Source organism: Nyctereutes procyonoides, unplaced genomic scaffold, assembly GCF_905146905.1.
Source record: "Nyctereutes procyonoides isolate TBG_1078 unplaced genomic scaffold, NYPRO_anot_genome, whole genome shotgun sequence".
Taxonomy (NCBI): Eukaryota; Metazoa; Chordata; class Mammalia; order Carnivora; family Canidae; genus Nyctereutes; species Nyctereutes procyonoides.
The window spans coordinates 57,754,880-57,779,305 of record NW_026575043.1 but is presented as its reverse complement, the minus strand read 5'-3'; the positions used below and the strand labels follow the sequence as shown (position 1 = coordinate 57,779,305).

Here is a 24,426-nt window from a genome sequence, read left to right as displayed (position 1 = left end):
GACAAAGCCCCTTGAAAAAAAGATTAGGAGGGAACTGAAATCTTTTGGTCCAGTTAATAGTTTAACTTGTAAAATTCTAGGAAAACTAGCCTTTATACTGGTTTGTGGTTGGTGTGGTAGTTAGCCTGTAGTCTTATTGCTGAGAGTTACTGCAGCTCCCATTGTGCTGCTGGGAGTGGCGCTGCAGGTAGGGGTGGGGCTGGGGCTGGGGTTGCAGTGGTAGAAAGCAGTAGTTTGAAAAAAGCCAGAAAAAAAGCCAAGTTAAGTGTTCTAGGATAAAAGGAAAAGAGTAGATGGGAGGCTAAGGGAAGTTGGTTCTTGTTTTTTTGTCATTGTTTGTTTTTAAGAAGACAAAGATGACTGTAGGTACTACCTGTGAAAAACGGAAGTATGAAAGAAGCCCATCAGTAGACCTCGTTAGGTTAAAAATAGGCTTCCAGAGAAGGTGCCTAGTGAATGATAGCTGTGTAAAGCACCTTTTTCGTCTAGAAGCTGCTAGAGCCACAGAGTGATGAGGCAGTGTAGGGGGGTTGGACTGGAAGTCAGGGTTTGGAGAAGTGGCCGTGTTAGAATGGTGACAGCAGGGAGAGCAGAGAAGTAAGTGTATGGAGAGCATGCAAATGCAGAGCAGTAGTTGCGGTCATCTGGAACTGGAGAAATGAGTCATCTAAGACAAAAACCGATTTTAAGTTGTCAGCATATGCATCAGATTTTTTCAAACTTAAAATTGCAAGTGGGAGAATCCCCCTGGTACTGTAAATGGGGCCATTGACACAACATCATGGGCAAGCTGTGATACCAGATTGTTACGTCACACAGTCTCATACTACAATCAGTGTGGTAGTTAAAGTAGAGAAATATAGTTAACATACATACCTACACTTGACTCTTTGGTGCCCTTTCTTTCAAAAACAGTTATATCAGGGATGCCTGGGTGGCTCAGCGGTTGAATGTTTGTCTGCCTTTGGCTCAGGGTGTGATCCTGGAGTCCCGGGATTGGGTCCCGCATCAGGCTCCCTATAAGGAGCCCGCTTCTCCCTCTGCCTGTGTCTCTGCCTCTCTCTCTGTGTCTCTCATGAATAAATAAATAAATCTTAAAAAAAAAAAAAAAAACGTTATATTAGTATTTGATTTCTGCCTGGCATTAATGCACAGTGGTCCAGAGTGAACTCTGGAGCTACTCTGCCAGGTTTCAAATCCCCAGGTGATTGCTTACAACCCTGGAGGAATTCAGCTTCTCTGTTTTCTCCTCTGTAAAATGGTAATAATAGTCTTAACTCATAGGATTGTGAGGATTGTGAAGTGCATAACACATGGCATATAATCAGTACCAAGTAATGTTAGCTTTTATTCACAATTCATTAACACTGAGTCAGAATGATAACTAAATTCTCTTGTGTATTTTGTGATTTTGAGGCTCTGTGATGATTAACTTTACGAAGAAGGTCTTTAATTATAAGAATAACACATTCATGCTAGTTTGGAAAAGTACACGAGGATCTAATATGAAAAGTATCTCTCCCCAGCCTCTGTTTACATTCCAGACTTCATTTTTATATCTTAGAAAACATAATGCACAGATGTATATATAGGTTTTTTTCATAACAAAGATCAAGACTTTATGCAGTCTTCTGTATTTTTAAATTTAAGTTTATTTTTTTAAGATTTTATTTAATGGGGCAGGGGTGGAGAGCACAAGCAGAGGGAGTGGGAGGGAGAGGGAGAAGCAGGCTCCCCTCAGAGCAAGGATCCTAATGTGGGGCTCCATCCCAGGACCCCGGGATCATGACCTGAACCGAAGGTAAATGCTTAACCCACTGAGCCACCCAGACACCCCTAAATTTAATTTTTAAAAAAGATTTTATTCATTTATTCATGAGAGACACATAAACACAGAGAGAGGCAGAGACATAGGCAGAAAGAGAAGCAGGCTCCCCACAGGGAACCCAATGCAGAACTCAATCCCAGGACCTTGGATCACGCCCCGAGCCAAAGGTAGACACTCAACCACTGAGCCACCGAGGTGTCCCTCTAAATTTAATTTTTTTTTAAATTTAATTTTTAATGTAAAATATAAAGAACAAAATATACTATGTTAACCATTTTTTTTAAAGATTTTATTAATTTTTTAGGGAGAGAGCATGAGAATCCCAAGCAAACTCTGCACTGAGTGTGGAGCCTCACATGGGGCTCGATCTAACAACCCTGAGATCATGACCTGAACCAGATCCAAGAGTCAGACACTTAATTGGCTCTACTCCCCATGTTAACCATTTTTAAGTGATCAGTTCAGTTATCTAGCATTAAGTACATTCATGCTGTTGTACAACCATTGCTGCCATCCATCTCCAGAACTTTTTAAAAAGATTTATTTACTTATTTGAGAGAGAAATAGAGAAAGGGGGAGGGGCAGAGGGAGAGAGAGTTTTAAGCATGGAGCCCAGTCCCACAAGCCTGACACCACAACCTGAGCCAAAAGGAAGAGTTGGGTGACTCCCAGCCTCTGTCTCCCACCATCCTACTTTCTGTTTATGAATTTGATGCCTCATATGAACTTGTGGTAGGCCTCATATAAGTGGAATCATACATGTCCTTTTGTGCCTTGCCTATTTTCACTTAGCACATTGCTCTCAAGGTTCATCCATGTTGTAGCAGGTGTTAGAATTTCATCCTTTTTTTTTTTTTTTTTTTAAAGAGGGAGTAGGAGAGAGAATCTCAAGCAGGTTCCATGCGCCCAGCACGGTGCCCGATAAGGGGCTTGATCTCTCCAACCTGAGATCATGACCTGAACCTAAATAAAAAATCTGATGCTTAACCAATTGAGCCACCCAGGTGCCCCAGAATTTCATCTTTTTTAGGAGTGAATACTACTACATTGGATTGATAGACCACAATTAGTTTATCCATTTATCCTTCTGGACACTTGGGTTGCTTCCATCTGTTGGCTAGTGTGCATATTGCTGCTATGAACATGGGTCTACAAATGTCTGTTTATATTTTGCTTTTGTCACTTATCTTTTCATATTTTTTTCTGAAAAATAGTATCATCAAGTTTATGGGGATGTATTTATTAAAATGACATCCTGAGTGTTCACTAACATTGGAGAATTTGTTTTATGCTACATATTGAAGAATCAGATTTATAGAATTCTTTGAAGGGAAAGGATTTTATCTTCTAATTTTTTCATTTCAATTTTTGGTTTTTAGATGTGGCCAATTAGATAGTGCTCTGAGTGAAGCTACTAGTCGTGTGAGAACACTTGAAAATAAGAATAACTTACTGGAAATAGAAGTTGTAAGTACTCCTGTTGTTTAGTGGTTTAATGTTAAAAATTGAAGCCTTTTTGTTAACTGAACTTTAGAGACAAGTTAATAGTTTTATAAAAACATTGGGTATGTGAGTTTTTTTTTGTTTCTGTTTTTTTTTTTTTTTTTTTTTCCTAGGTTGTCTCATTGTTAAGTAAGTTTTTATTTTGAATATAAACTGGCGGGGATCCCTGGATGGCTCAGCGGTTTGGCGCCTGCCTTCAGCCCAGGGCGTGACCCTGGAGACCTGGGATCAGGTCCCACATCAGGCTCCCTGCAGGGAGCCTGCTTCTCCCTCTGCCTGTGTCTCTGCCTCTCCCTCTGTGTCTCTCATGAATAAATAAATAAAATCTTAAAAAAAAAAGAATTTAAACTGGCTTCATATGATTTGATAAACTTTTGCACTTTAAAATTCATATTTTTTTATTGTGATATAGTTTACATATTATAAAACTCACTCTTTGGAAGTATATGATTCTGTGGTTTTTAATATATTTGCATACTAGTAACAACCATCACTACAGTCAGTTTTAGATATTTTCTCACTCAAAAAGAAGCCCTAAACCCTTTAACCATCAGCCTTTCCCTCCTAATTCTTAAAACTCCCTCTCCCCAACTCCTAGCAACTACTACCCTACTTTCTGTTCTTTGGATTTGCCTATTCTGGACATTGGTGTAAATGGAATCATATAAATGACTTTTGGTGTGTCTGGCTTCTTTTCACTTAGCATGACTTTTTTTTTTTTTTTAAGATTTTATTTATTTATCCATAGACACAGAGAGAGGCAGGCAGAGGGAGAAGCAGGCTCCACGCAGGGAGCCCGATGTGGGACTCGATCCCAGGTCTCCAGGATCACACCCCGGGCTGCAGGCGGCACCAAACCGCTGCGCCACCGGGGCTGCCCTTTTTTTTTTTTTTTTTTAAGATTTTATTTATTCATTCATGAGAGACACAGAGAGTGGCAGAGACATAGGCAGAGGGAGAAGCAGGCTCCATGCAGGGAGCCTGATATGGAACTCGATCCCAGAACTCCAGGATCATGCCCTGAGCCAAAGGCTCAACCACTGAGCTACTCAGGCATTCCTAGCATATTTTTTTCAAATTTTGTACATGTTGTGGCATGAATCGATATTTCATTATTTTTATGGCTGTATAATACTCCATTTTATGCATAGACCAAATTTAATTTTTAAGATTTTATTTGAGAAAGAGCACAAGCAGGGGGAATGGGAGAGGGAGAAGCAGATTCCTTGATGAGCAGGGAGCCTGATGAAGGCTTGATCCCAGGATTCTGAAATCATGTTCTGAGCTGAAGGCAAGACAAGACACATAACTGACTAAGCCATTCCGGTACCCTGGGTATACCATATTTATCCATTCATCAGGGATGATAGAAGTTTGAGTTTTTGGGCATTATGATTATGAATGATAATGCTATGAATATTTGTATACAAGATTTTATGCATACTTCTGTTTTTCATTTTCTTGGATGTATAACTGGAATGCTTAAACTTAAAAAAAATCTTTTTTTATGTATTATCAAGTTTTATTCTTCTACATATAACCTTATAAGTAATGTTTTGATGGAAGATGCCAGTTAACATTCTGTGCACTCTTGGTCTTTCTTTGATGTAATTTTAGTTGTCTATGTCCCCCAAACCAAAAGCTTCTCGAAGTCAGGGTCTTGTTTGTAGTGCCTGGCACCTAGTGGATATTCAAGAAATGATTATTGAATGAATGCTAACATATCAGATGTGTTTTGAATTTTGTCTTTTGTTTTCCTAGTGAGAGAACAGGGTAAGAAATGCTTTATTCTTCCCTAAATATTAATGTGGGGCAACAGATTCCAGCTGTGTTTTGAGAGGCAGAGGGAGGAGAAGCAGGCTCTGTGCAGGAGCCCAGTGCGGGACTTGATCTCGGAACTCCGGGATCATGTCCTGAGCCAAAGGCAGACCCTCAATCGCTGAGCCACCCAGGCGTCCCTAATTATTTACTTTAAAGATTTTATTTTTAAGTAAGCCAATGTGGGGCTCAAACTTAAAACCCCAAGATGAAGAGTCACATACCTACCGCCTGAGCCAGCCAGGCATCCCTGAAGCTGTTATTTTAGTAGAGTAATCCTTTTTAGTCTTCATGTCAAGACTTAACAAAATATTGAATTTGTTGATTCCCTTTTGTAGGTTTTATTTGATTACTTTTGCAGTTTAATATCTACAATTTGTTAACTGCTACTAAAACATGTTTTTTTTTATTATTAAAACAATTTATTATCTTTGTTTTTATTTTGTAGAGTGATTTCAAAGAACGCTTCAATGCAGCCAGCAGTGCTTCCAAAATTTTGCAGGAACGGATTGAGGAAATGAGAACAAGTAATAAAGAAAAAGACAATACCATCATTCGACTAAAATCTCGACTGCAGGATTTAGAAGAAGCATTTGAGAATGCTTACAAACTCTCAGATGATAAAGAAGCGAGACTAAAACAAGAAAACAAAATGTTTCAAGATGTAAGTGACAAATAATGGAAACGTAATGACAGCGTAGGCTAAAAGTAATTTTAGGTGTTATGCTCTTACAAGCAATTATGACTTTTTCCAACTTTATTTTTGTTTTATGTAACTTTGCTGTAGCTACAAATATATATTGTCTTGATTGAGTCAGTTGAGTCTTACCTTGAAGCAGGAAGTCAGCTTTCAGAGCTGTGGTGTCACTCCCACACCTTTCCGCCTCTAGCAGGTCAACTTTTGAGGTATTTTAAATCAACATCTGTATGGCTGGATAGGTAAAATGAACCAGATTTAGAATAGGTTTGATTGAACTTTTTAAATTTTGCTGTCACTTAAAATTTGGATTTTATGTAACATTGAGACTGCATTGGGATTTGAGTTGTATTTTTTTTCCCCTCAGTTTTTTTTTTTAATAATTAGGAGATATTTATTTATTTTTGTTTTTTATTTTTAAATATTTTATTTATTCATTCATAGACACACACACAGAGAGAGAGAGGGGGGGGGGGGGCAGAGACACAGGCAGAGGGAGAAGCAGGCTCCATGCAGGGAGCCTGATGTGGGACTTGATCCCAGGTCTCCAGGATCACACGCCTCCAGGCTGCAGGTGGTGCCAAACCACTGCGCCCCTGGGGCTGCCCTCCTCAGGTTTTTCTTAATATTCTTTGTCATGGTACATAAAAAAAAAAATCTGAAAGTATTTCAGCTGTTGGATTTTTTTCCTGATAGCTTTAATTTATTGTTGCTTTGACTTTTGTTGTTATTGCTTTGATTTTTTTACATTTATTTTCATGAAGATAATACATGTAAATGGTTTAAATAGTCAAATCTTAAATGAAGAATTGCAGTCTTAGGATGCCTGGGTGGCTGAGCAGTTGAGTGTCTGCCTTCAGCCCAGGGCGTGATCCTGGAGTCCCGGGATCGAGTCCCACATCATCGGGCTCCCTGCAAGGAGCCTGCTTCTCTCTCTGCCTATGTCTCTGCCTCTCTCTCTCTCTGTCTCTCATGAATAAATAAATCTTTGAAAAACAACAAAATAGCAGTCTTCTCCGGTGTCTCCTACTTTAGAAGCCCTTACTGTCAGCTCTTGTAGCAGTTTCTTCTAGCATTTTTCTTCATGTTTCTGTGTAATAAACTTATATTGCTGTTTCTTTTTTTCTCCATTGATTTCAGATATCATATATTGACTTCTGTGCAAGGAAGGTCACAGTTTAGCTTTCTTACACCATTTGCTCTCAAAACAAACACTTCTCTCTCTCCTTTCAATGTGATTAATATATTAATTCTGAGAAGCTATTCTTTTACATTTTAACAACTCTGAGAAATTGGTATACAACTTTATACCATAGTGTCGTATTTTAATTGGCAGCATCTTTTTTTCTCTTTTAGTAGTAATAGTAAATAAAGTAGTGGCATGATTTCTAGTCAGTAATGTCTTAGATTTGAAATGAGATGGATTATCATTTACAATTAAATCAGATTTCAGTATTATTGTCTGTGTAAATATCGTTCAGAGCTAAGCTGCAGTGTACAGTGATTACATTTCCTTTTTCTAACAGCTTTTATTTTTCTTGGAATTAATAATTGCCTTTTTTATAAAACCTGCTTAGTATCATATGTTTAACACTTATTCCTACCTCCAAATACTTTTGTTTCATTATGTGGTCTGATGCACAGATGTCTAAGACTTGACTTCACCATCATCCTGGGAATGATCTTGTTTCCTATGTTGGATCTCTGTCTCTTTTTATTTTTATTTTTATTTATTTAAGAGAGAGCAGAGGGAAGAGCAAAAGGAGAGGGACAGGCAGATTCTGCACTAAGCACGGAATCAGATGAAGGGCTTGATCCCAATACCCCAAGATCATGACCTTGGTCGAAATTAAGAGTCAGACTCTCGGGGATCCCTGGGTGGCTCAGCGGTTTAGCGCCTGCCTTTGGCCCAGGGCACGATCCTGGAGTCCCGGGATCGAGTCCCACGTCGGGCTCCCTGCATGGAGCCTGCTTCTCCCTCTGCCTGTGTCTCTGCCTTTCTCTCTCTCTCTCTCTCTCTCTCTCTCTCTCTATCATGAACAAATAAATAAATAAATCTTTTTTTTTTTAAAGATTTTATTTATTTATTCATGATAGTCACACAGAGAGAGACAGAGAGGCAGAGACACAGGCAGAGGGAGAAGCAGGCTCCATGCACCGGGAGCCCGACGTGGGATTCGATCCCGGGTCTCCAGGATCGCGCCCCAGGCCAAAGGCAGGTGTCAAACTGCTGCGCCACCCAGGGATCCCTAAATAAATAAATCTTAAAAAAAAAAAAAAAAGAGACTCTCAACCAATCAGATTGAGCCACCTAGGCATCCCATGGATCTCTTGTTTTGTGTGCATCTTGTGTCTTCTTTCTTGATTTAATTCTTTGTTTTGCTAGAGTATATCTCCTGAAAAAAAGAATACGTGGGAGATGAATTCTGAAGCCTTCCATATCTGAAAACATTTATAGTTTGCCGTCACACTTTAAAAAAATATATTAGGGGCAGCCCAGGTGGCTCAGTGGTTTAGCGCTGCCTTCAGCCAGGCCTGATCCTGGAGACCCAGGATCGAGTCCCACGTCAGGCTCCCTGCATGGAGCCTGCTTCTCCCTCTGCCTGTGTCTCTGCCTCTCTCTCTCTGTGTCTCTCATAAATAAATAAATAAAATCTATTTAAAAAAATAAATAAAAATAAATATATTAGATTTTTTAGAACAGTTTCAGATTTACAGGAAAATTGAGAACATGGTGCAGTGTTCCCACATACCTGCACAATTCCCTTGTCTACATCTTGTATTAGTATGGTATGTTTGCTACAATTAATAAACCAATATTGATACATTATTATTAAGTAAATTCTATAGCTTTTTAAGATTTCCTTTGCTTTTACCTAATTTTTTCTGTTCTAGGATCCCATATTACATTTAGGTATCCTGTCTCCTTAGGCTTCTTTTGGCTATGACAGGTTCTGATATTTTCCTTGTTTTTGATGACCCAGACAGTTTTGAGGAGGATGGTTAGGGATTTTGTTGGATGTCCTTGGGATTTATCTGATGTTTTTCTCATGCTTAGACTGTAGTTATGGGTATTAGGAGGAAAACCACAGAAGTAAAGTACCATTTTCAGCAAATCATATCAATAAGCCTGATTTTTTTTTTCCTGTCAGGAGAGAATGGATATAAACACTGTTCAGTATGTCATATTTGATTGGAACTTCATATGGTTTGGTTACTCTGTTCTTGTGTATTAACAGTATACTTTTTGTGTGTGAGTACATGATGAGATCCTGATTTTTAAGACTTTTTGTATGTTTTACTTTGACATAATATCAGAATTATAGAAAGTTGCAAAAATTGTATAAAAACTTTCCATATCAGGGCACCTGGGTGGCTCAGTGGTTGAGCCTCTGCGTTTGGCTCAGGTCGTGATCCCAGCGTCCTGGGATTGAGTCCTCCCTCGGGCTCCCTGTGAGGAGCCTGCTTCTCCCTCTGCCTATGTCTCTGCCTCTCTCTCTGTGTCTCTCAGGAATAAATAAAATATTTTTTAAAAAAAAAGTAATACAGGGCAGCCCTGGTGGCTCAGCAGTTTAGCGCCGCCTTCAGCCCAGGATGTGATCCTGGAGACCTGGGATGGAGCCTGTTTCTCCCTCTGCTTGTGTCTCTGCCTCTCTCTCTCTCTCTCTCTCTCTTTCTCTCTCTCTGATGAATAAATAAATAAAATCTTTAAAAAAAAAAAGTAAAATGAACTTTCCATATATACCTTTCATCCTGAGTCTAATTCTTTTTTTTTTTTTAAGATTTTATTTGACACACACACACACACACTCGTTGGGGGGCCAGTGGGCAGAGGGAGAAGGACAAGCAGATGCCCAGCTAAGCAGGGAGCCACTTGGGGCTCGATCCTAGGACCCTGAGATCATGATCTGAGCCGAAGTCAGATGCTTAACTGACTGAGCCACCCAGGTGCCTCTCAATTCTAAGTCTTAACATTTAACAATATATGCTTTATCATTCTTTCAGTGGTTCCATGTGGCTGTGGCTGTCCCTTCGGTCGGTGCAGATATAGAGAACACTTCCGGCATTGCAGAAAGTTCTGTTGGACAGCACTGTTGTAGAGCATTCTTCAGTTTGGGTCTGTGTTTTGCAGAGTCAGATTCAGATTCTTAGAATATACAGAAATACTGCAGAAAGAAGCTGAGGCCTTCTTAGCACCTCTTATCAGGAGGCACATGCCAGCTTTGTGGTATTGACTCTGATCTCTTGGCTAAGGTAGTGTCTGCCAAGTGTCTCCACTGTAAAGTTCTGTCTCCCCATTTGGAATTATTAAGTATTAGGGGATATTTCAGGACTTTGTAAATCACCTTCTTCTCATCAACTTTTACCCACTAGCTGTACCATCCACTGAAGAGTCTTTCCTGAAACAAGCGATTACTGTTGTGGTTGCCAAATGGTGGTTCTTCTATTACTCCTTCTACATATTAAGGAAAGGAGGAGTTCTCTGCTCTGTTTATTTATATCAGTGTGGACTCATGAATTCTTATTTTGTTCAGTGAGTTAAAGTTCTTTTTGCTGCTATTATTATTTCGATGCTTGCATTGTCCTAGTTTTGGCCATGCCAGGTGACTCCTGTATCCTTTGGACATGTTCTTGTCATTCTTTAAACATTCTGTAGCAAGGTATTCCAGGCTCATCTTGTACTTTACCAATCCCAGCCCTAAATTAGTCATTTTTTCCAAGGAGCCCTGGTTCCTTTAAGTGGAAAATGATATTTAGAAATGAAGATCTAGCACTGGGTATGTTCATTGCCACTGGGATACCATTGTTTCGATTTTAAGATTTTATGTATTTATTCATGAGAGAGACAGAGAGATAGGCAGAGACATAGGCAGAGGGAGAAGCAGGCTTCCTCTGGGGAGCCTGATGCAGGATTCAATCCTGGGACCTTGGAATCACACCCTAAGACAAAGGCAGATGCTTAACCACTGAGCCACCCAGAGGTCCCCGGGATGCTGTTTTGAGCTGAAATTATATTAATGTTGCCACTTATAACACTTTCTTCCTTTGCTTTTATCGTATCAAATATTTTTTTTTAATTTTTTATTTATCTACGATAATCACACACAGAGAGAGAGAGAGAGAGAGAGGCAGAGACACAGGCAGAGGGAGAAGCAGGCTCCATGCACCGGGAGCCCGATGTGGGATTCGATCCCGGGTCTCCAGGATTGCGCCCTGGGCCAGAGGCAGGCGCCAAACTGCTGCGCCACCCAGGGATCCCGTATCAAATATTTTAAGCATAGGGAAAAGTATACAGAGTAATATACAGAACAAACACATGCCACTGTGTGTAAAAGCACTTGAAATACCCCCTACTATTCCTTTCTCTCCTACCTGCTATGCTGAATATACTCTTGGTTTTCCCCATGCATTTCTACTTTTGCTCCACATACATGTGGCTGAAAACAATACATAGTAACATTTGATGTGTCCTTAAATTATATATGAATTGTATTGCACCACATATTTTCCTGCAACTTGTTTTTTTTTTTTTTTTAAGTAGGTTCATGTCCAACATGGGCATTAAACACATGACTGCAAGATCAAGAGTTTTAGGCTCTACCAGTGAGCCGGCCAGCTGCCCCTCCTGCAACCTGTTTCTTCGCAGCATTGTTTCTAAGATTTACCATGTTGATATATGCAGTTTCTATTCAACTGCCTCCCCAATGCCCCATTTCTGATCATCCCTGCCTTCCAGGGAGTGACTAATCTGAACAGTGTGAATGTCTTCCCATGGCTGTGTTTTTATACCATTACATGTGTATGTATGCTTAATCAGTGTTGTTTGGCATTTTTTTTTAAGATCTTATTTATTCATGAGAGACACAGAGAGAGAGGCAGAGACATAAGGAGAGGCAGGCTCCAATCCCAGGACCCTGGGATCACGACTTGAGCCAAAAGGCAGACGTTCAACCACTGAGCCACCCAGGTGTTCCTTGTTTGACATGTTGTGGAGCTTTTTATAAATGCTGTCACACTGAATTTACTATTCTACAACTTTTTTCATTGGTAAGATTTATTCAAGCAGATACATTAGCACTATTTCATTTGTTCTCATCCTAGTGTAGTACTCCACTCTGTGAATCTTCCCCAATTATCTATTTTCCTCTTGCCAGTTTCTTTTTATTGCCATTAAAATGAGCAACAGTGCCATGAACATTCCTAAACAGGTCTCTTTACACAGACCTGTGCAGGTACCTCTAGGATATTGTTCTAGTTACCAGAGTCTCAACACAGATGACCCCAAAACTGGACATATTCTGCTTATGGACTCATTAGTCTCAGAACTTGGACTGGACACAGCAGGACAGCTTGTCTCTGTTATGCAACATTTAGGACCTCGGCTAGAAAATCAAAGGCTGGGGGCTGGTTGTTGATGGTGGCTATCAACTAAGGCTGCATTCCTTCTCCATTTGGGTTAGTTTGGCTTCTTTGAGGCATGATGCCTGAATGCCATGGATCAGTGTCCTGAAAGAGTGTTCTGACAGCTATACTGCCTTTTTCTGACCCAACCCTGGAAATCATTCAGCGTCATTTCTGTCATATTCCATTTGTTACATAATCTCAAAGACTGCCCAGGTTTAAGGGAAGAAGAAAGAGATACCACTTCTCTCTTTTTTTTTTTTTTTTTTTTGAGATACCACCTCTTGATGGGAGTGGCAAGATTCTGGAAAACCCTGTGTGAGCACAAATTGCTGCCACCATTTTGGGATTTAGTCTGTCACATGAGCCTGTGTTCCTATGAGTGCAGTGGCTGGGACATAGAATATGAGCACTGTCATCTTCATTAGGTATTGCTAAATTGCTCTCTGAAATGGTTGTGCCAGTTCATTTTCCCACCAATAATGTATGAGAATTCTTGTTTTCTAAATTATTTCCAATGCTTGGTATTGTCAGACCTCTTAATTTTTGCTGTCTGATTGATGTGAAGTGGTTAATATGTATTGCAGTTCACTTCTCTTTGCTTGATTTGCATTTCATCTGGTGTTATCTTTTATAGGGTACAAGTTTCGTATTTTAATGTCCAAAATATAGTCTTGTTTGTTTTTTTTAAAGGTTTTATTTATTTATTCATGAGAGACACAGAGGCAGCGCTAAACCGCTGAGCCACCCGGGCTGCCATCTTTTATGTCTTGTTTTACAAAATCTTTTCCTACTCAAGAACCAGAAAATTAATCCCTTACATATTGCCTTCTAAAATTATATAGCCTTGCTTTATACAATTAGGTCTTACGACCACAGATTGCCTCTTATATGTGGTGTGAGATAGATACTGAACTTGATTGTTTTTTCAAATGATTAGCCAATTATCATAGCATCAGGTTGTTGTTGTTGTTGTTTAGCATTAGTTTTTTTTAAAAGCTCATTTATTTAAGCAATCTCTATACCCGGTGTTGGACCTGAACTCACAACCCCATCGTCAAGAACCATATACTCCACCAACTGAGCCAGCTAGGCGCCCCTGACAGCACCTTTTTTTAATAGAGTATCTCTTTCCCTACTGACTTTTTTTTTTTAAGGTTTTATTTATTTATTTGAGAGAGAGAGAGCGACCGAGAGGATGATCAAGGGGAATAGGGAGAGAAGCAGGCTCTGCACTGAGCAGAGAGCCTGATGCAGGGCTTGATCGCAGGACCCCAGGATCATGACCTGAGCCAAAGGCAGATGCCTTACCAACCGAGCTACCCAGGTGCCCCTTCCCAATACCGACTTTTAATGCCACTTTTGTTATATATTATATCTTTCTTAGGTGAGTCTGTTTCGGGGCTCCCTTGTCTGTTTCATTGGTTTGTTTATTTGTCCCTGAATTTATCATCTTAATTACTAGCATTTTATAATGAGTTTTGATTTTTGATATAGTGCTTCCTTAACTTTTTTTTGTCTCTTAAAAATTATTTTTGCCGGGATCCTTGGGTGGCGCAGCGGTTTAGCGCCTGCCTTTGGCCCAGGGCGCGATCCTGGAGACCCGGGATCGAATCCCACGTCGGGCTCCCGGTGCATGGAGCCTGCTTCTCCCTCTGCCTCTCTCTCTCTCTCTCTCTCTCTCTCTCTCTCTCTCTCTCTGTGACTATCATAAATAAATAAAAAATTAAAAAAAAATTATTTTTGCCAATTTTTCACCCTGTTTTATTTCATGTAAATATTACTGTTGGCTTATCACATTTAAAAAAAACAAACAAACAGCTACTCTGCTTTTGGAGTGCCTGGCTGACTTAATTGGTGGGGAATGTGATTCTTGATATCAGGGTTGTAAGTTCAAGCCCCACTTTGGAGGAAGAGATTACTTAAAACAAAGCAGGGGTACCTTGTCACATGCTCTTCCAGCTGAGCCAGCCAAGTACTCCTATATCTTGATTTTTTAACATTATCCATAATTCTCATGAATGAAAGTTTAGGTCTTTTACACATCATTTGACTAAGAGTATAGAATTCTGGGGTATATTTTCTTCCCAACAGATTTTTAAAGATTTTAAGGATTTTGTTCCATTGTTTTATGTTGCTATGAGAATATGCCTGATGATTCTCTTCCTTTCTCTCCTTGTCCCAGTCCTGTGACTTTTTTCTTCTTTTCCCCCATTTTTCTTATTTTGAAAGCTTCAAGCCTACAGAAAAATTGTACAAATGGTATGATGAAAACCTCTGTATATTCCTTGTCTAGTTCACCAGTTGTGAATATTTTACCACATTTGCTTTAGGTTTTTCACAACATTTAAATTTTTTCCTTTGGCTGAACAATTTGAGAGTAAATTATAGACACTGTGAGATTTTACTCCTCAATACTTCAGTAGGTGTCTCCTGAGAATAAGGACATTATCCTACATAATCTCAACATCGTTCCCACAATTTAAATTTAATACTGATGTATACTAGTATCTAATATACAGTCTATATTCAGATTACTCTGGTTGTCTAGATAATGTCCATTGTAGATGTTTTGGTTTTTGCTTTTTAATTCAGACTACAAGAATCGCACATTGCATTTAGTAAATGCGTTTCTTGCTCCTTAATGAGTTCAAAGCTCCTTCTGGAAGTTTTAGCTTTTTTTTTTTTTTTTTTTTTAATCCATGATGTCCTTAAATTCCATAACAATGTGCCTTTTTTAATAAAAGATTTATTTATTTATTATTTATTTATTTATGATAGACCTAGAGAGAGAGAGGCAGAGACACAGGAGGAGGGAGAAGCAGGCTCCATGCCATGAGCCCGATGCAGGACTCGATCCCAGGACTCCAGGATCATGCCCTGGGCCAAATTTGGGCAGGCGCTAAACCGCTGAGCGACCCAGGGATCCCCAACAATGTGCCTTGATATAGGTCTTTTTTTCATTCATTGTTGGAGGTGTAGAGTCTTCCAATCTGGAAACCAGTGTCCTTTGGTTCTACAGACTTGCTAATTTATTTCTCTGCTGATTTCCTTCCTGCTTTTTCTGTTCTTTCTCTGGAAGTTTCACCAGTAGATGTTGTATTGCTTGGGTTGATTTTCAAAGGCTTACGTATGGTTATTTATGACCTCTTTGTTTTCTATCTACTTGTTTTAGTATTATATTTATTTTCTGTCTCATTTTTAGTTATTCTAATAGCTGTTCCTTGCTGTCTAATTGCTAGGTTTTCATTGCTTTCTGGTTTTGTTTTATGAATATATCACTAATTTCTCTGAGAATAAGAGCTTTCTTTTAATACTTTCTTTAGTTTTGATTTATTATTTCTTCTTATTATTTCTTCTGAGTTAACCTTTCAGTTTGAAGTCAGGTTCATATTGAGTATGTTTGCTTTTTTTTAACGTTGGTTCTTTTCCTATAGACTCACATTTAAGTGGCAGGCAGTCAAAAGCCATTTGGAGAGCCTGCGTGTACAGATAGGACCTATTTTCTGGTAGCCTTTACTTAAAAGCAATTGTAGAGTGACGGACCAGCTGTTTGGCTAGGGAACCTCCAGATGTGGTTATGTAGAGGTGTTTTTTTGTTTTTTTTTTTCTTGGATTGTTTGGTTTTCCCAAGGAAGAGTCTTCCAGTCTCTCCTTTGGGACTTTACAGTCAAACTCTGGTGGCTGGGGATAGGGAGCCAATTTTATTTATTTATTTTTGAGCTTTCCTTAGTTATCATTCCTTATCCATTTGCTTCCCTCACCTGTTATACGTGGGTTTCCAGAGTTGCATTTGTCTCTCATTCCCAGTGTCCTGTTGCTTGGCTGGGCAGCCCACTGCTGTCCGGGATCTAACCACTCAACTTAAGGACCTTTAACCAGCTGCCTTTGGTCAGCCTGTCCTTCTACCCTATCTATTTACTACTGAACCTAAGATTCAAGTGCTGAGCCTCTCAGGGTTACGAAGATACCAGCCTGCTTACCATTAGCATCCTGTATTCAGGCCTGATGTAGGCATTGAAGCTTATAGTCTCCTCTGCCTTGTTACGTCTTTATTGAGATCTCTATTGTGCTTACCTCTTGATTTATCTCTGCCTCATTGTTAATTTAGTGGGATCTTGGGATAAAAAGAAAATACTTTGAATCTGTCTTTATTTTTATTTATTTTTATTTTTTTTATTTATTTATGATAGTCACACAGAATGAGAGAGAGAGGCAGAGACATAGGCAGAGGGAGAAGCAGGCTCCATGCACCGGGAGCCTGACGTGGGATTCGATCCTTGGTCTCCAGGATCGTGCCCTGGGCCAAAGGCAGGCGCTAAACCGCTGCACCACCCAGGGATCCCTGTCTTTTTTTTTTTTTTTAAGATTTTATTTATTTATTCATGAGAGAGATAGAGAGAGAGAGGCAGAGACACAGGCAGAGGGAGAAGCAGGCTCCATGCAGGGAGCCCAACATGAGACTCGATCCCAGGTCTCCAGGATCAGGCCCTGGGCTGAAGACAAGCACTAAACCCCTGAGCCACCGGGCTGCCCTGAATCTGTCTTCTTTAATAAGAAGTCTCACATATATGTATTTTAAAATAAGTTACCTAATTATATTAGACTTAGAATTGTGCCTTTACTCTGTGGAACTAATTTATCAAAAAGAAGTATACAAGAAAGAATGTAAACTTTAATCTTTTAAAATACTGCTTACTTAAAAGGTCTTTTTTTTTTTAAGATTTTATTTATTCATAGAGACAGAGAGAGAGAGAGAGAGAGAGAGAGAGGCAGAGACACAGGCAGAGGGAGAAGCAGGCTCCAAGCAGAGAGCCTGACGTGGGACTCGATCTAGGGTCTCCAGGATCACGCCCTGGGCTGCAGGCGGCGCTAAACTCTGCACCACTGGGGCTGCCCAAAAGGTCTTAATTGATACTAGTTTTTGTCTTTATTTGGAAACAAATTCAAACTGAGAGAAAACCTGCAAGAACGATCATATTCCTTCTACCTAGGATCACAGTTGTTAACATTTTGCCATATTTGCTTTGTCACCTCCCATATATGTATGTTCACACGTGTGTTTTTTTTTTTTCTTGAAGCATTTGAGAGTAAGTTGTAGATGTTATGCCCCTTTACCCGTATCTTTTGGTATGTATTTCCTAAGAGCAAGGGTCTTCCATGTATAGTCACAGAACAAATCAAATAAAGAAATCAAATAGGCAATTCACATCCAAATTATAATTTTATAGCACTTTTTTTCCAGTCCAGGATCTAACCTAAGGTCATGCCTTACATTCATGGCTTACACTCTTTTTACCTCTTTAGTTGCCTTCAATCTGGAACAGTGTTAACCTATTTCAAGACCTTAGAATTTTTGAAGAGTACAGGCAGCTATTTTATAGACTGTCTCTGAGTTGACATTATAATGTTTAATTTTGTGGTACATTTCTTTGTTTTTCCTTGTAGCTCTTAGGAGAATATGAATCCCTTGGAAAAGAACATGAAAGAGTAAAGGTAATAATGATTCATGTTCTGAGCTTCATGGAGGGGCAGAAATACTGGGTTGGAAATGAAGAGGGCTGACCTGTGCTATTTATACCCCTCTGTTCTTCTCATCCTCCATCCCCATCCAGCTGCTTGAGTTAGATCACTCACTTCATCTTCTCTATCAGTATCTTTCTTTTCAAACATTTGCCCACTTAAGTCTTAAATTTTTGGATGTGTTAACAAATATTGAATGGCTATTTGAGATGAGTTGAGATGAAATTTTTGGAAGAGTATAAGGTATGATACTGATGCAAAAAATTACTAAATAATATTTAAATATAAAGTTTTTTTTAAGCATTTGCTTTTTGTGGGGTTCTTTGAGTTTATTATGTGTGATTTTTTTAATGAAAGTGTGGGAACTACATATTTGAATTCAGTGAAGCCCCACAGTAATGCTGTAGGTGGTGTCCAAAGTATTTCTGTTGTATAAAATTCAAGGTTGTGTTAAAAAAAAAAAAATTAAAGGTTGTGGTTGTTCACAGCATACAGGCCTGCACAGCTGGGCAAGTGGGTGGGCATGTGTGTATGCTGGGGTCTCAGGAGCCAATCAGCATATCTCACATCTCACTGGCCAGGTATCTGTTTTGCCATTTACTAAAGTTTTAGGCAAGTTGTGGCTAAAACATGTCCGTTTTAACACTGGATTGCTTGTAATCGAGCAAGGCATAATAGGCTGTACCTATTTGACAAGGATGTATGTATGGCTGTTTGTATAAATCAGTGTTTTGCTCTCATTTTTTTCCCCTTGAATTATGTATTCTCTCCCGTGGTTGATGCTATATTTGCTGAGTATCTGCATAATTTTCTGTGTAGCTCTCTGGTGTGCCCTTTTTTTTTTTTTTAAGATTTTATTTATTTATTAGAGACACAGGGGGGTGGGCAGAGACACAGGCAGAGGGAGAAGCAGGCTCCATGCGGGGAGCCTAACGTGGGACTTGATCCCAGGTCCCCAGGATCACACCCTGGGCTGAAGGTGGTGCTAAACCACTAATTCATGGGGGCTGCCCCTGGTGTGGCCTTTGATTTGTTTCATATTGTGTATTTTAAAAGAATACATCCTGAATATTTCAGTTATTAAGGTTTTTCCTTTATTTTCATAGGATACATTAAATACAACTGAGAACAAATTGCTTGATGCACATACTCAGATTTCTGACTTGAAAAGGTAAAATGTATTATCTTACTAATAAGGTAATTACGCCTCCTTTTAGCATTTAAGTATGTGTCCATACTGAACGCAATGAACAGAAAATTTTTCTTTAGGATTTTTAGGCACTTAGAGATCGTATTTTATGCTAACCTTCCCCTGACCTGGAAATACATTTGATTTTAGCCAAAGAAGATTTTTAAATGATTATTTTGGTGGTTGTATTGAGAAGTGTGCATTTCCTGAGATGTTCTGTTTTTTGTCAGCATAGCAAAATCTAAATGATACTAAACCATTGAAAATCCAAAAAAAAAAAAAAAAAAAGAATTTTAAGAAGCAGTCTAGTTCACCGAATTATATTTGTGCTCCCAAAAGAAAACAGCATTCACACCAACTTTATGATCATCTACTTTCTTAAAAACCTGGTTTGGGGACTATATTCATGATTTGATTTACGTAGATAAAAACAGAGTCATAAATGGTCCCTATGCAAATGGTTGAATACTTCTAATTGGCTTTAGAGCATGTTTCTGTATTTGTATTTGGAGATGTGTCCTTATTTGGAGATTTTATTGCACTCCTCAGGACTTCCCACTGGGGAGAGTGTGAACACTGGCCTTCTTATCTGCTCAGATCTTTTCTGTGATGCATTTTCTATGATAGCTTCCTTATGAGATTGGCATAAAGTGTCAGCCTGTTAGAGCTGTTCTCAAACCTTCCTTGCAGCAGGGTAGGCAAGAATTTGAGTTTAAAAGATGAGACAAAGACATATGCAAAGTCTAAAAAACAGAAAGAATGCCAGCTAACCTCAAAACAATTAATTGGCCAGAGTCTTAGTTTCTGTGGGTAAACTTGAAAATAGGCTTTTATTCTGTGCTTAGCACAGATGAGGTAAGCTGCCTCTAGATAGCAGTTCAGGATAGTTTAGCCTCTGTGTCTTAAAAATTAGGAAGTCTTTACTGGCTCTTATATTAAATATATATCTCCCTTTTTTGTGAAAACATTATCTACCATATTTAGAATTAAACATGGTAGAATTGCAGTTTATTTGAATACTTGTATTTATTTTTTTAAATTGAATTTATACCACATGTTTTGGTCTGTAGTCAGATTTGTACATTTTTTTTAAACTTGACTAGTCCATTTGTTGTTTCCTTTTCCTTCAGTTGTAGTATATGGAATGCTTCTTTGTAGAGTTTAATGTATTTGCCTTTCAGTATATGTTCCAATTTGTTCAGCTTTTTAACAATTATTGGGGCATTTTATTATGAAAGCAGGTTTACCAACCAGCAGTTCTTTTGTCACTCCTTTTCTAGAAGGGTCTGTTAGATAATTTGTAGTTAAGCTATTCTAAATTTATTGTGTACTTAATTTATCTCATTCCTCTTGAATTAGAATAATTTCAAAACTTGAAGCTCAGGTCAAGCAAGTGGAGCATGAAAATATGTTAAGTCTTCGCCATAATTCTAAAACTCCCCTGAGATCCTCACATGCCAAGTAAGTTATTTTGTTTAATCTCCATAAAGCTAGAAATAGGTGCACCCTTTTATTGTTTAAGTCATAAGGAAGTCAGAGTTAAGTGTCATTATAAAACTTATATATGTAAAAGCATCTAATTATGGGTCACCTGGCTGGCTCAGTCAGTGGAGCATGAGACTCTTGATCTTGGGGTGGTGAGTTAGAGCGCCACGAGGGATGTAGAGCTTACTTAAGAAAACAACAAAAAACCACCTAATTATTAGATATCATAAAAACTCTCATGCAGAAGCATTTGCCAAAAGGCGGAAATAGAATCAGATTCGGTGTAAAGAGACACGAAATGTTTTCTTTGTTGACTCTACCCAGCTGTGTGACCTTAGGCAAATCACTTAAGTTTTTTGGAGTTCAGTGTTCTTATCTGTAAAAACGAGGACATTGGGCTAGAATATCTCAGAAAGTCTTGTAACCCAAAAATTCCAGAAATAATATTCCTTTTTTTTTTTTTTAAGATTTTATTTATTTGAGAGAGAGAGAGAACATGAACAGGGAGAGAGGGAGAAGCAGGCTCCCTGCTGAGCAGGGATTCCCTACACAGGGCTTGATCCCAGGACCCTGGGTCATGACCTGAGTCAAAGGCAGTGACTTAACCTACCAAGCCGCCCAGGTGCCCCTATTCCTACGTTAATGAGCAGACCTATGAAGACAAATCTTCATTAGGTTGTATGGATTTTTCATTTTAGTTTTTTTAGTTACTCAAAATTAGCTTTGCTATAATCTCAGAGCATTATCTTGATACATTTATAGAGTAGGGTTTTTTGTATTAGTTTTTACTATGATTTTATAAAGTATATTAAATGAGTAGATCATAAAGTCATAATACTGATGTGTATCAGAAAGATTGTTAAATTGTAACCTTTCTAAGTCATAATTGTCAAATGAGAAACTTTCTCTAGATCTTTGTTCATTAACCTTAAGTTAGAACATAGTGAATTATTTAAAGAAAAAATTTCATAAGTTACTGAAATTGAACATTTGAGAGAGAACAAGAGTGGGATGAAATTGGGGTCAGGGAAGGCCTTTCTGTGGAGGTAACTTGTAAGCAAGGAGGTAAGCCCTGTGATGTGTTGGTGGGGAGAGGCATGAGGGAGGGAGATGTTCCAGGCAGAGAAATGAGCTTTATTATGTCCTTAAGTAGGAAAGGGCTTAACATGTTTAAAGAACCTGGAGGAAGCTTGTGTGACTGAATATTGCCAGCAAGGGGTAAAGTAGCTCCAGGTGAAATCATGGATGGTCATATATCACTTTCTAAGCCATAGTCAGGAGTTTGGATTTTACTCCTAAATCTTTTGGGAAACCTTTGAAAGGTTTTATGTGATAAGATTAGGTCATCTGATTTCTTTTTTTCTTTTTTCTTTCTTTTTATAGAGTGAGAGTGTGAACAGGATGGGAGGGACAGAAGGAGTGAGATAATCTTAGGCAGGCTCCATGCTCAGTGCAAAAGCCCAATGTGGGGCACAATCTTGTGACCCTGAGATAATGACCTGAGATGACATCAAGAGTTGGATGCTTACCTGGCTGAGCCATCCAGGCACCCCTGATTTCTATTTTTTTAATGCACCTGCCATGGGGAGGAGATGAAGAGGAAAAGGAGAAGCAGGCACACTAACTAGGCAATTGTAGTGTTAGGAGAGATGGTGTTTGCTGGGTGGTGGCCATAGAAATGGACAGATTAGAAGGGTCTGAAAGAGATTCCAGAGGTAGAATCTGCAGAACTTGGTTAAGAAGAGAAGAAAGGGGGCAGCTCAGTGGTTTAGCGCCACCTTCAACCCAGGGCGTGATCCTGGAGCCGGATGAGCCTGTTGGCTCCCTGCATGGCCTGTGTTCCCTCTGCCTGCCTCTCTCTCTTTCTCTCATGAATGAATAAATAAAATCTTAAAAAAAAAAAAAAAGAAGAGAAGAAAGGAAGGTGTCCCATAACATCTTGGTTTCTGTCTTGAGCAACTCAGGGTGCCGTATATTGAACTAGGGAAGAATTGAGAAGAGTAGACCATGGGATATAAAGATTAGAATTTCCATTTCAAATATTTTAGTTTGAGATTGATACGAATTCCAAGTGGGAATCAGGCAGGTGATTATAAATTTACATTTGGAGCTCAGAAATAAGGTCTTAGGCTAGAGTTAGAAATTTTAGAATTATCATTTTGTAGTGCTTGAGTGTGGGATATATGATAGGTGTATGGTGGATATATGATAGGTTGTGTGGGATGAAGCTCTGAAGAGCCCTGATGTCTTGATGTTGGGGGCAGAAGGATTAGGCACAGGAACCTGAGAAAGAGTTGCCAGGGTGCTAGGAGGAACCCTAATGGTGGCCAGTGGTGTGGATGCTGCTGAGAGCAGGTGAGGGGACTGGCGACCCTTACGTATGCCAGCTAGGGCTTGATGGCCTGGAGAGTGGTTTGCATGAAGGAGCAAATGTGAACATCCATTGAGACTGTTGTATAGAGTGAAAGCAACCTATATGTCTAACAGCTGGAACATTTAATCTATTGTGATACTGGGGATCCCTCGGTGGCTCAGTTTAGCGCCTGCCTTCCGCCCAGGGCATGATCCTGAACTCTCGGGATCGAGTCCCACATCCGGCTCCCGGTGCATGGAGCCTGCTTCTCCCTCTGCCTGTGTCTCTGCCTCTCTCTCTCTCTCTCTCTCTCTCTGACTATCATAAATAAAAAAATAAAAAGATATTATTTATCCATGAGAGACACAAAGAGAGAGAGGCAGAGACACAGGCAGAGGGAGAAGCAGGCTCCATGCACCGGGAGCCGGATGTGGGACTCGATCCCGAGAGTTCAGGATCATGCCCTGGGCGGAAGGCAGGCGCTAAACCGCTGTGCCACCCAGAGATCCCTTAAGATTATATTTATTTATTCATGAGAGACACAGAGCAAGAGCAAGTCAGAGACACAGGCAGAGGGAGAGGCAGGCTCCATGCAGGGAGCCTGATGCGGGACTCGATCTCAAAAGCAGGTGCTATACCGCTGAGCCACCCAGGGATCCCCCAATAAATAAAATCTTTAAAAAAAACTAATATATTGTGATATATTTATGAATGATGCTATATAGTGTGACAGTGCATACATTAGATCAGGAATTGATGAGCACAGCCCCCAACCCAAATCCAGCCTATTGCCTGTTTTTGTAGGGCCTATGAGCAAGGAATGGTTTTTGTATTTTTAAATGTTTGGGAAAAATCAGAGAATAGTATTTCATATATGTGAAAATTATATGAAGTTTAAATTTCAGTGTCCAAAAATAAAGTTTATTCATTTACCTATTAGCTGGCTGTTTTGCATAACAGCAAGTTTGAGTACTTGCAACAGAGAACCATCTGGCCTATAAAAACCTATTTATTAAAACAAAACAAAAAACCTATTTATTATCTGATGCTTTATGGGGAAAATTTGCCAGCCACTGAAGTTGATTGTTCACATGATTTAATCTTTCTTTTTAATATTTATTTATTTATTTTAGAGAGAGAAAAAGTGAACATGAGTGGGGGGCAAGATGGAGAGGGAGAGAGACTCTCAAGCAGACTCCATTCTGAATGTGGAGCCCAATGTGGGGCTTGGTCTCACAACCTGAGTTGAAGCCAAGAGTCAGATGCTTAACTGACTGTGTCAGCTCAGACACCCCAATGTGGTTTAAGCTTAAGAACATAATTTGGAACAACATGGGGTACCTGGGTGGCTCAGTCAGTTAAGCATTTGCCTTCTGCTCAGGTCATGATCTCAGGGTCCTGGGATTGAGTCCCATGTCGGGCTCCCTGCTCAGTGGAGAGTCTGCTTCTCCCCATTCCTCTGCCCTTTCCCCCTCTCACGTGTGGCGTGATCTCTCTCTCTCAAATAAATAAAAAAAAATTTTTTTTAAGATTTTATTTATTTATAATAGACATACAGAAAGTGAGAGGCAGAGACACAGGCAGAGGGAGAAGCAGGCTCCATGCCGGGAGCCCGACGTGGAACTCGA

At 39.4% G+C, this 24,426-nt stretch overlaps 1 protein-coding gene across 9 annotated transcripts in view; it reads left to right on the top strand.

The window, feature by feature from the left end:
* MPHOSPH9 (M-phase phosphoprotein 9) overlaps positions 1 to 24,426 on the top strand; it is a 65,315-nt gene that overhangs the window by 28,125 nt on the left and 12,764 nt on the right. For 8 of the 9 annotated variants that reach the window (XM_055321988.1, XM_055321984.1, XM_055321981.1 and 5 more), the window contains 5 exons: positions 3,208 to 3,295; positions 5,598 to 5,813; positions 17,697 to 17,744; positions 18,878 to 18,942; positions 20,320 to 20,421. In XM_055321988.1, coding sequence (XP_055177963.1) covers positions 3,208 to 3,295; positions 5,598 to 5,813; positions 17,697 to 17,744; positions 18,878 to 18,942; positions 20,320 to 20,421 — 519 coding nt within the window. The remainder of the gene's footprint in view (positions 1 to 3,207; positions 3,296 to 5,597; positions 5,814 to 17,696; positions 17,745 to 18,877; positions 18,943 to 20,319; positions 20,422 to 24,426) is intronic. The other variant, XM_055321983.1, reaches the window with a different exon arrangement.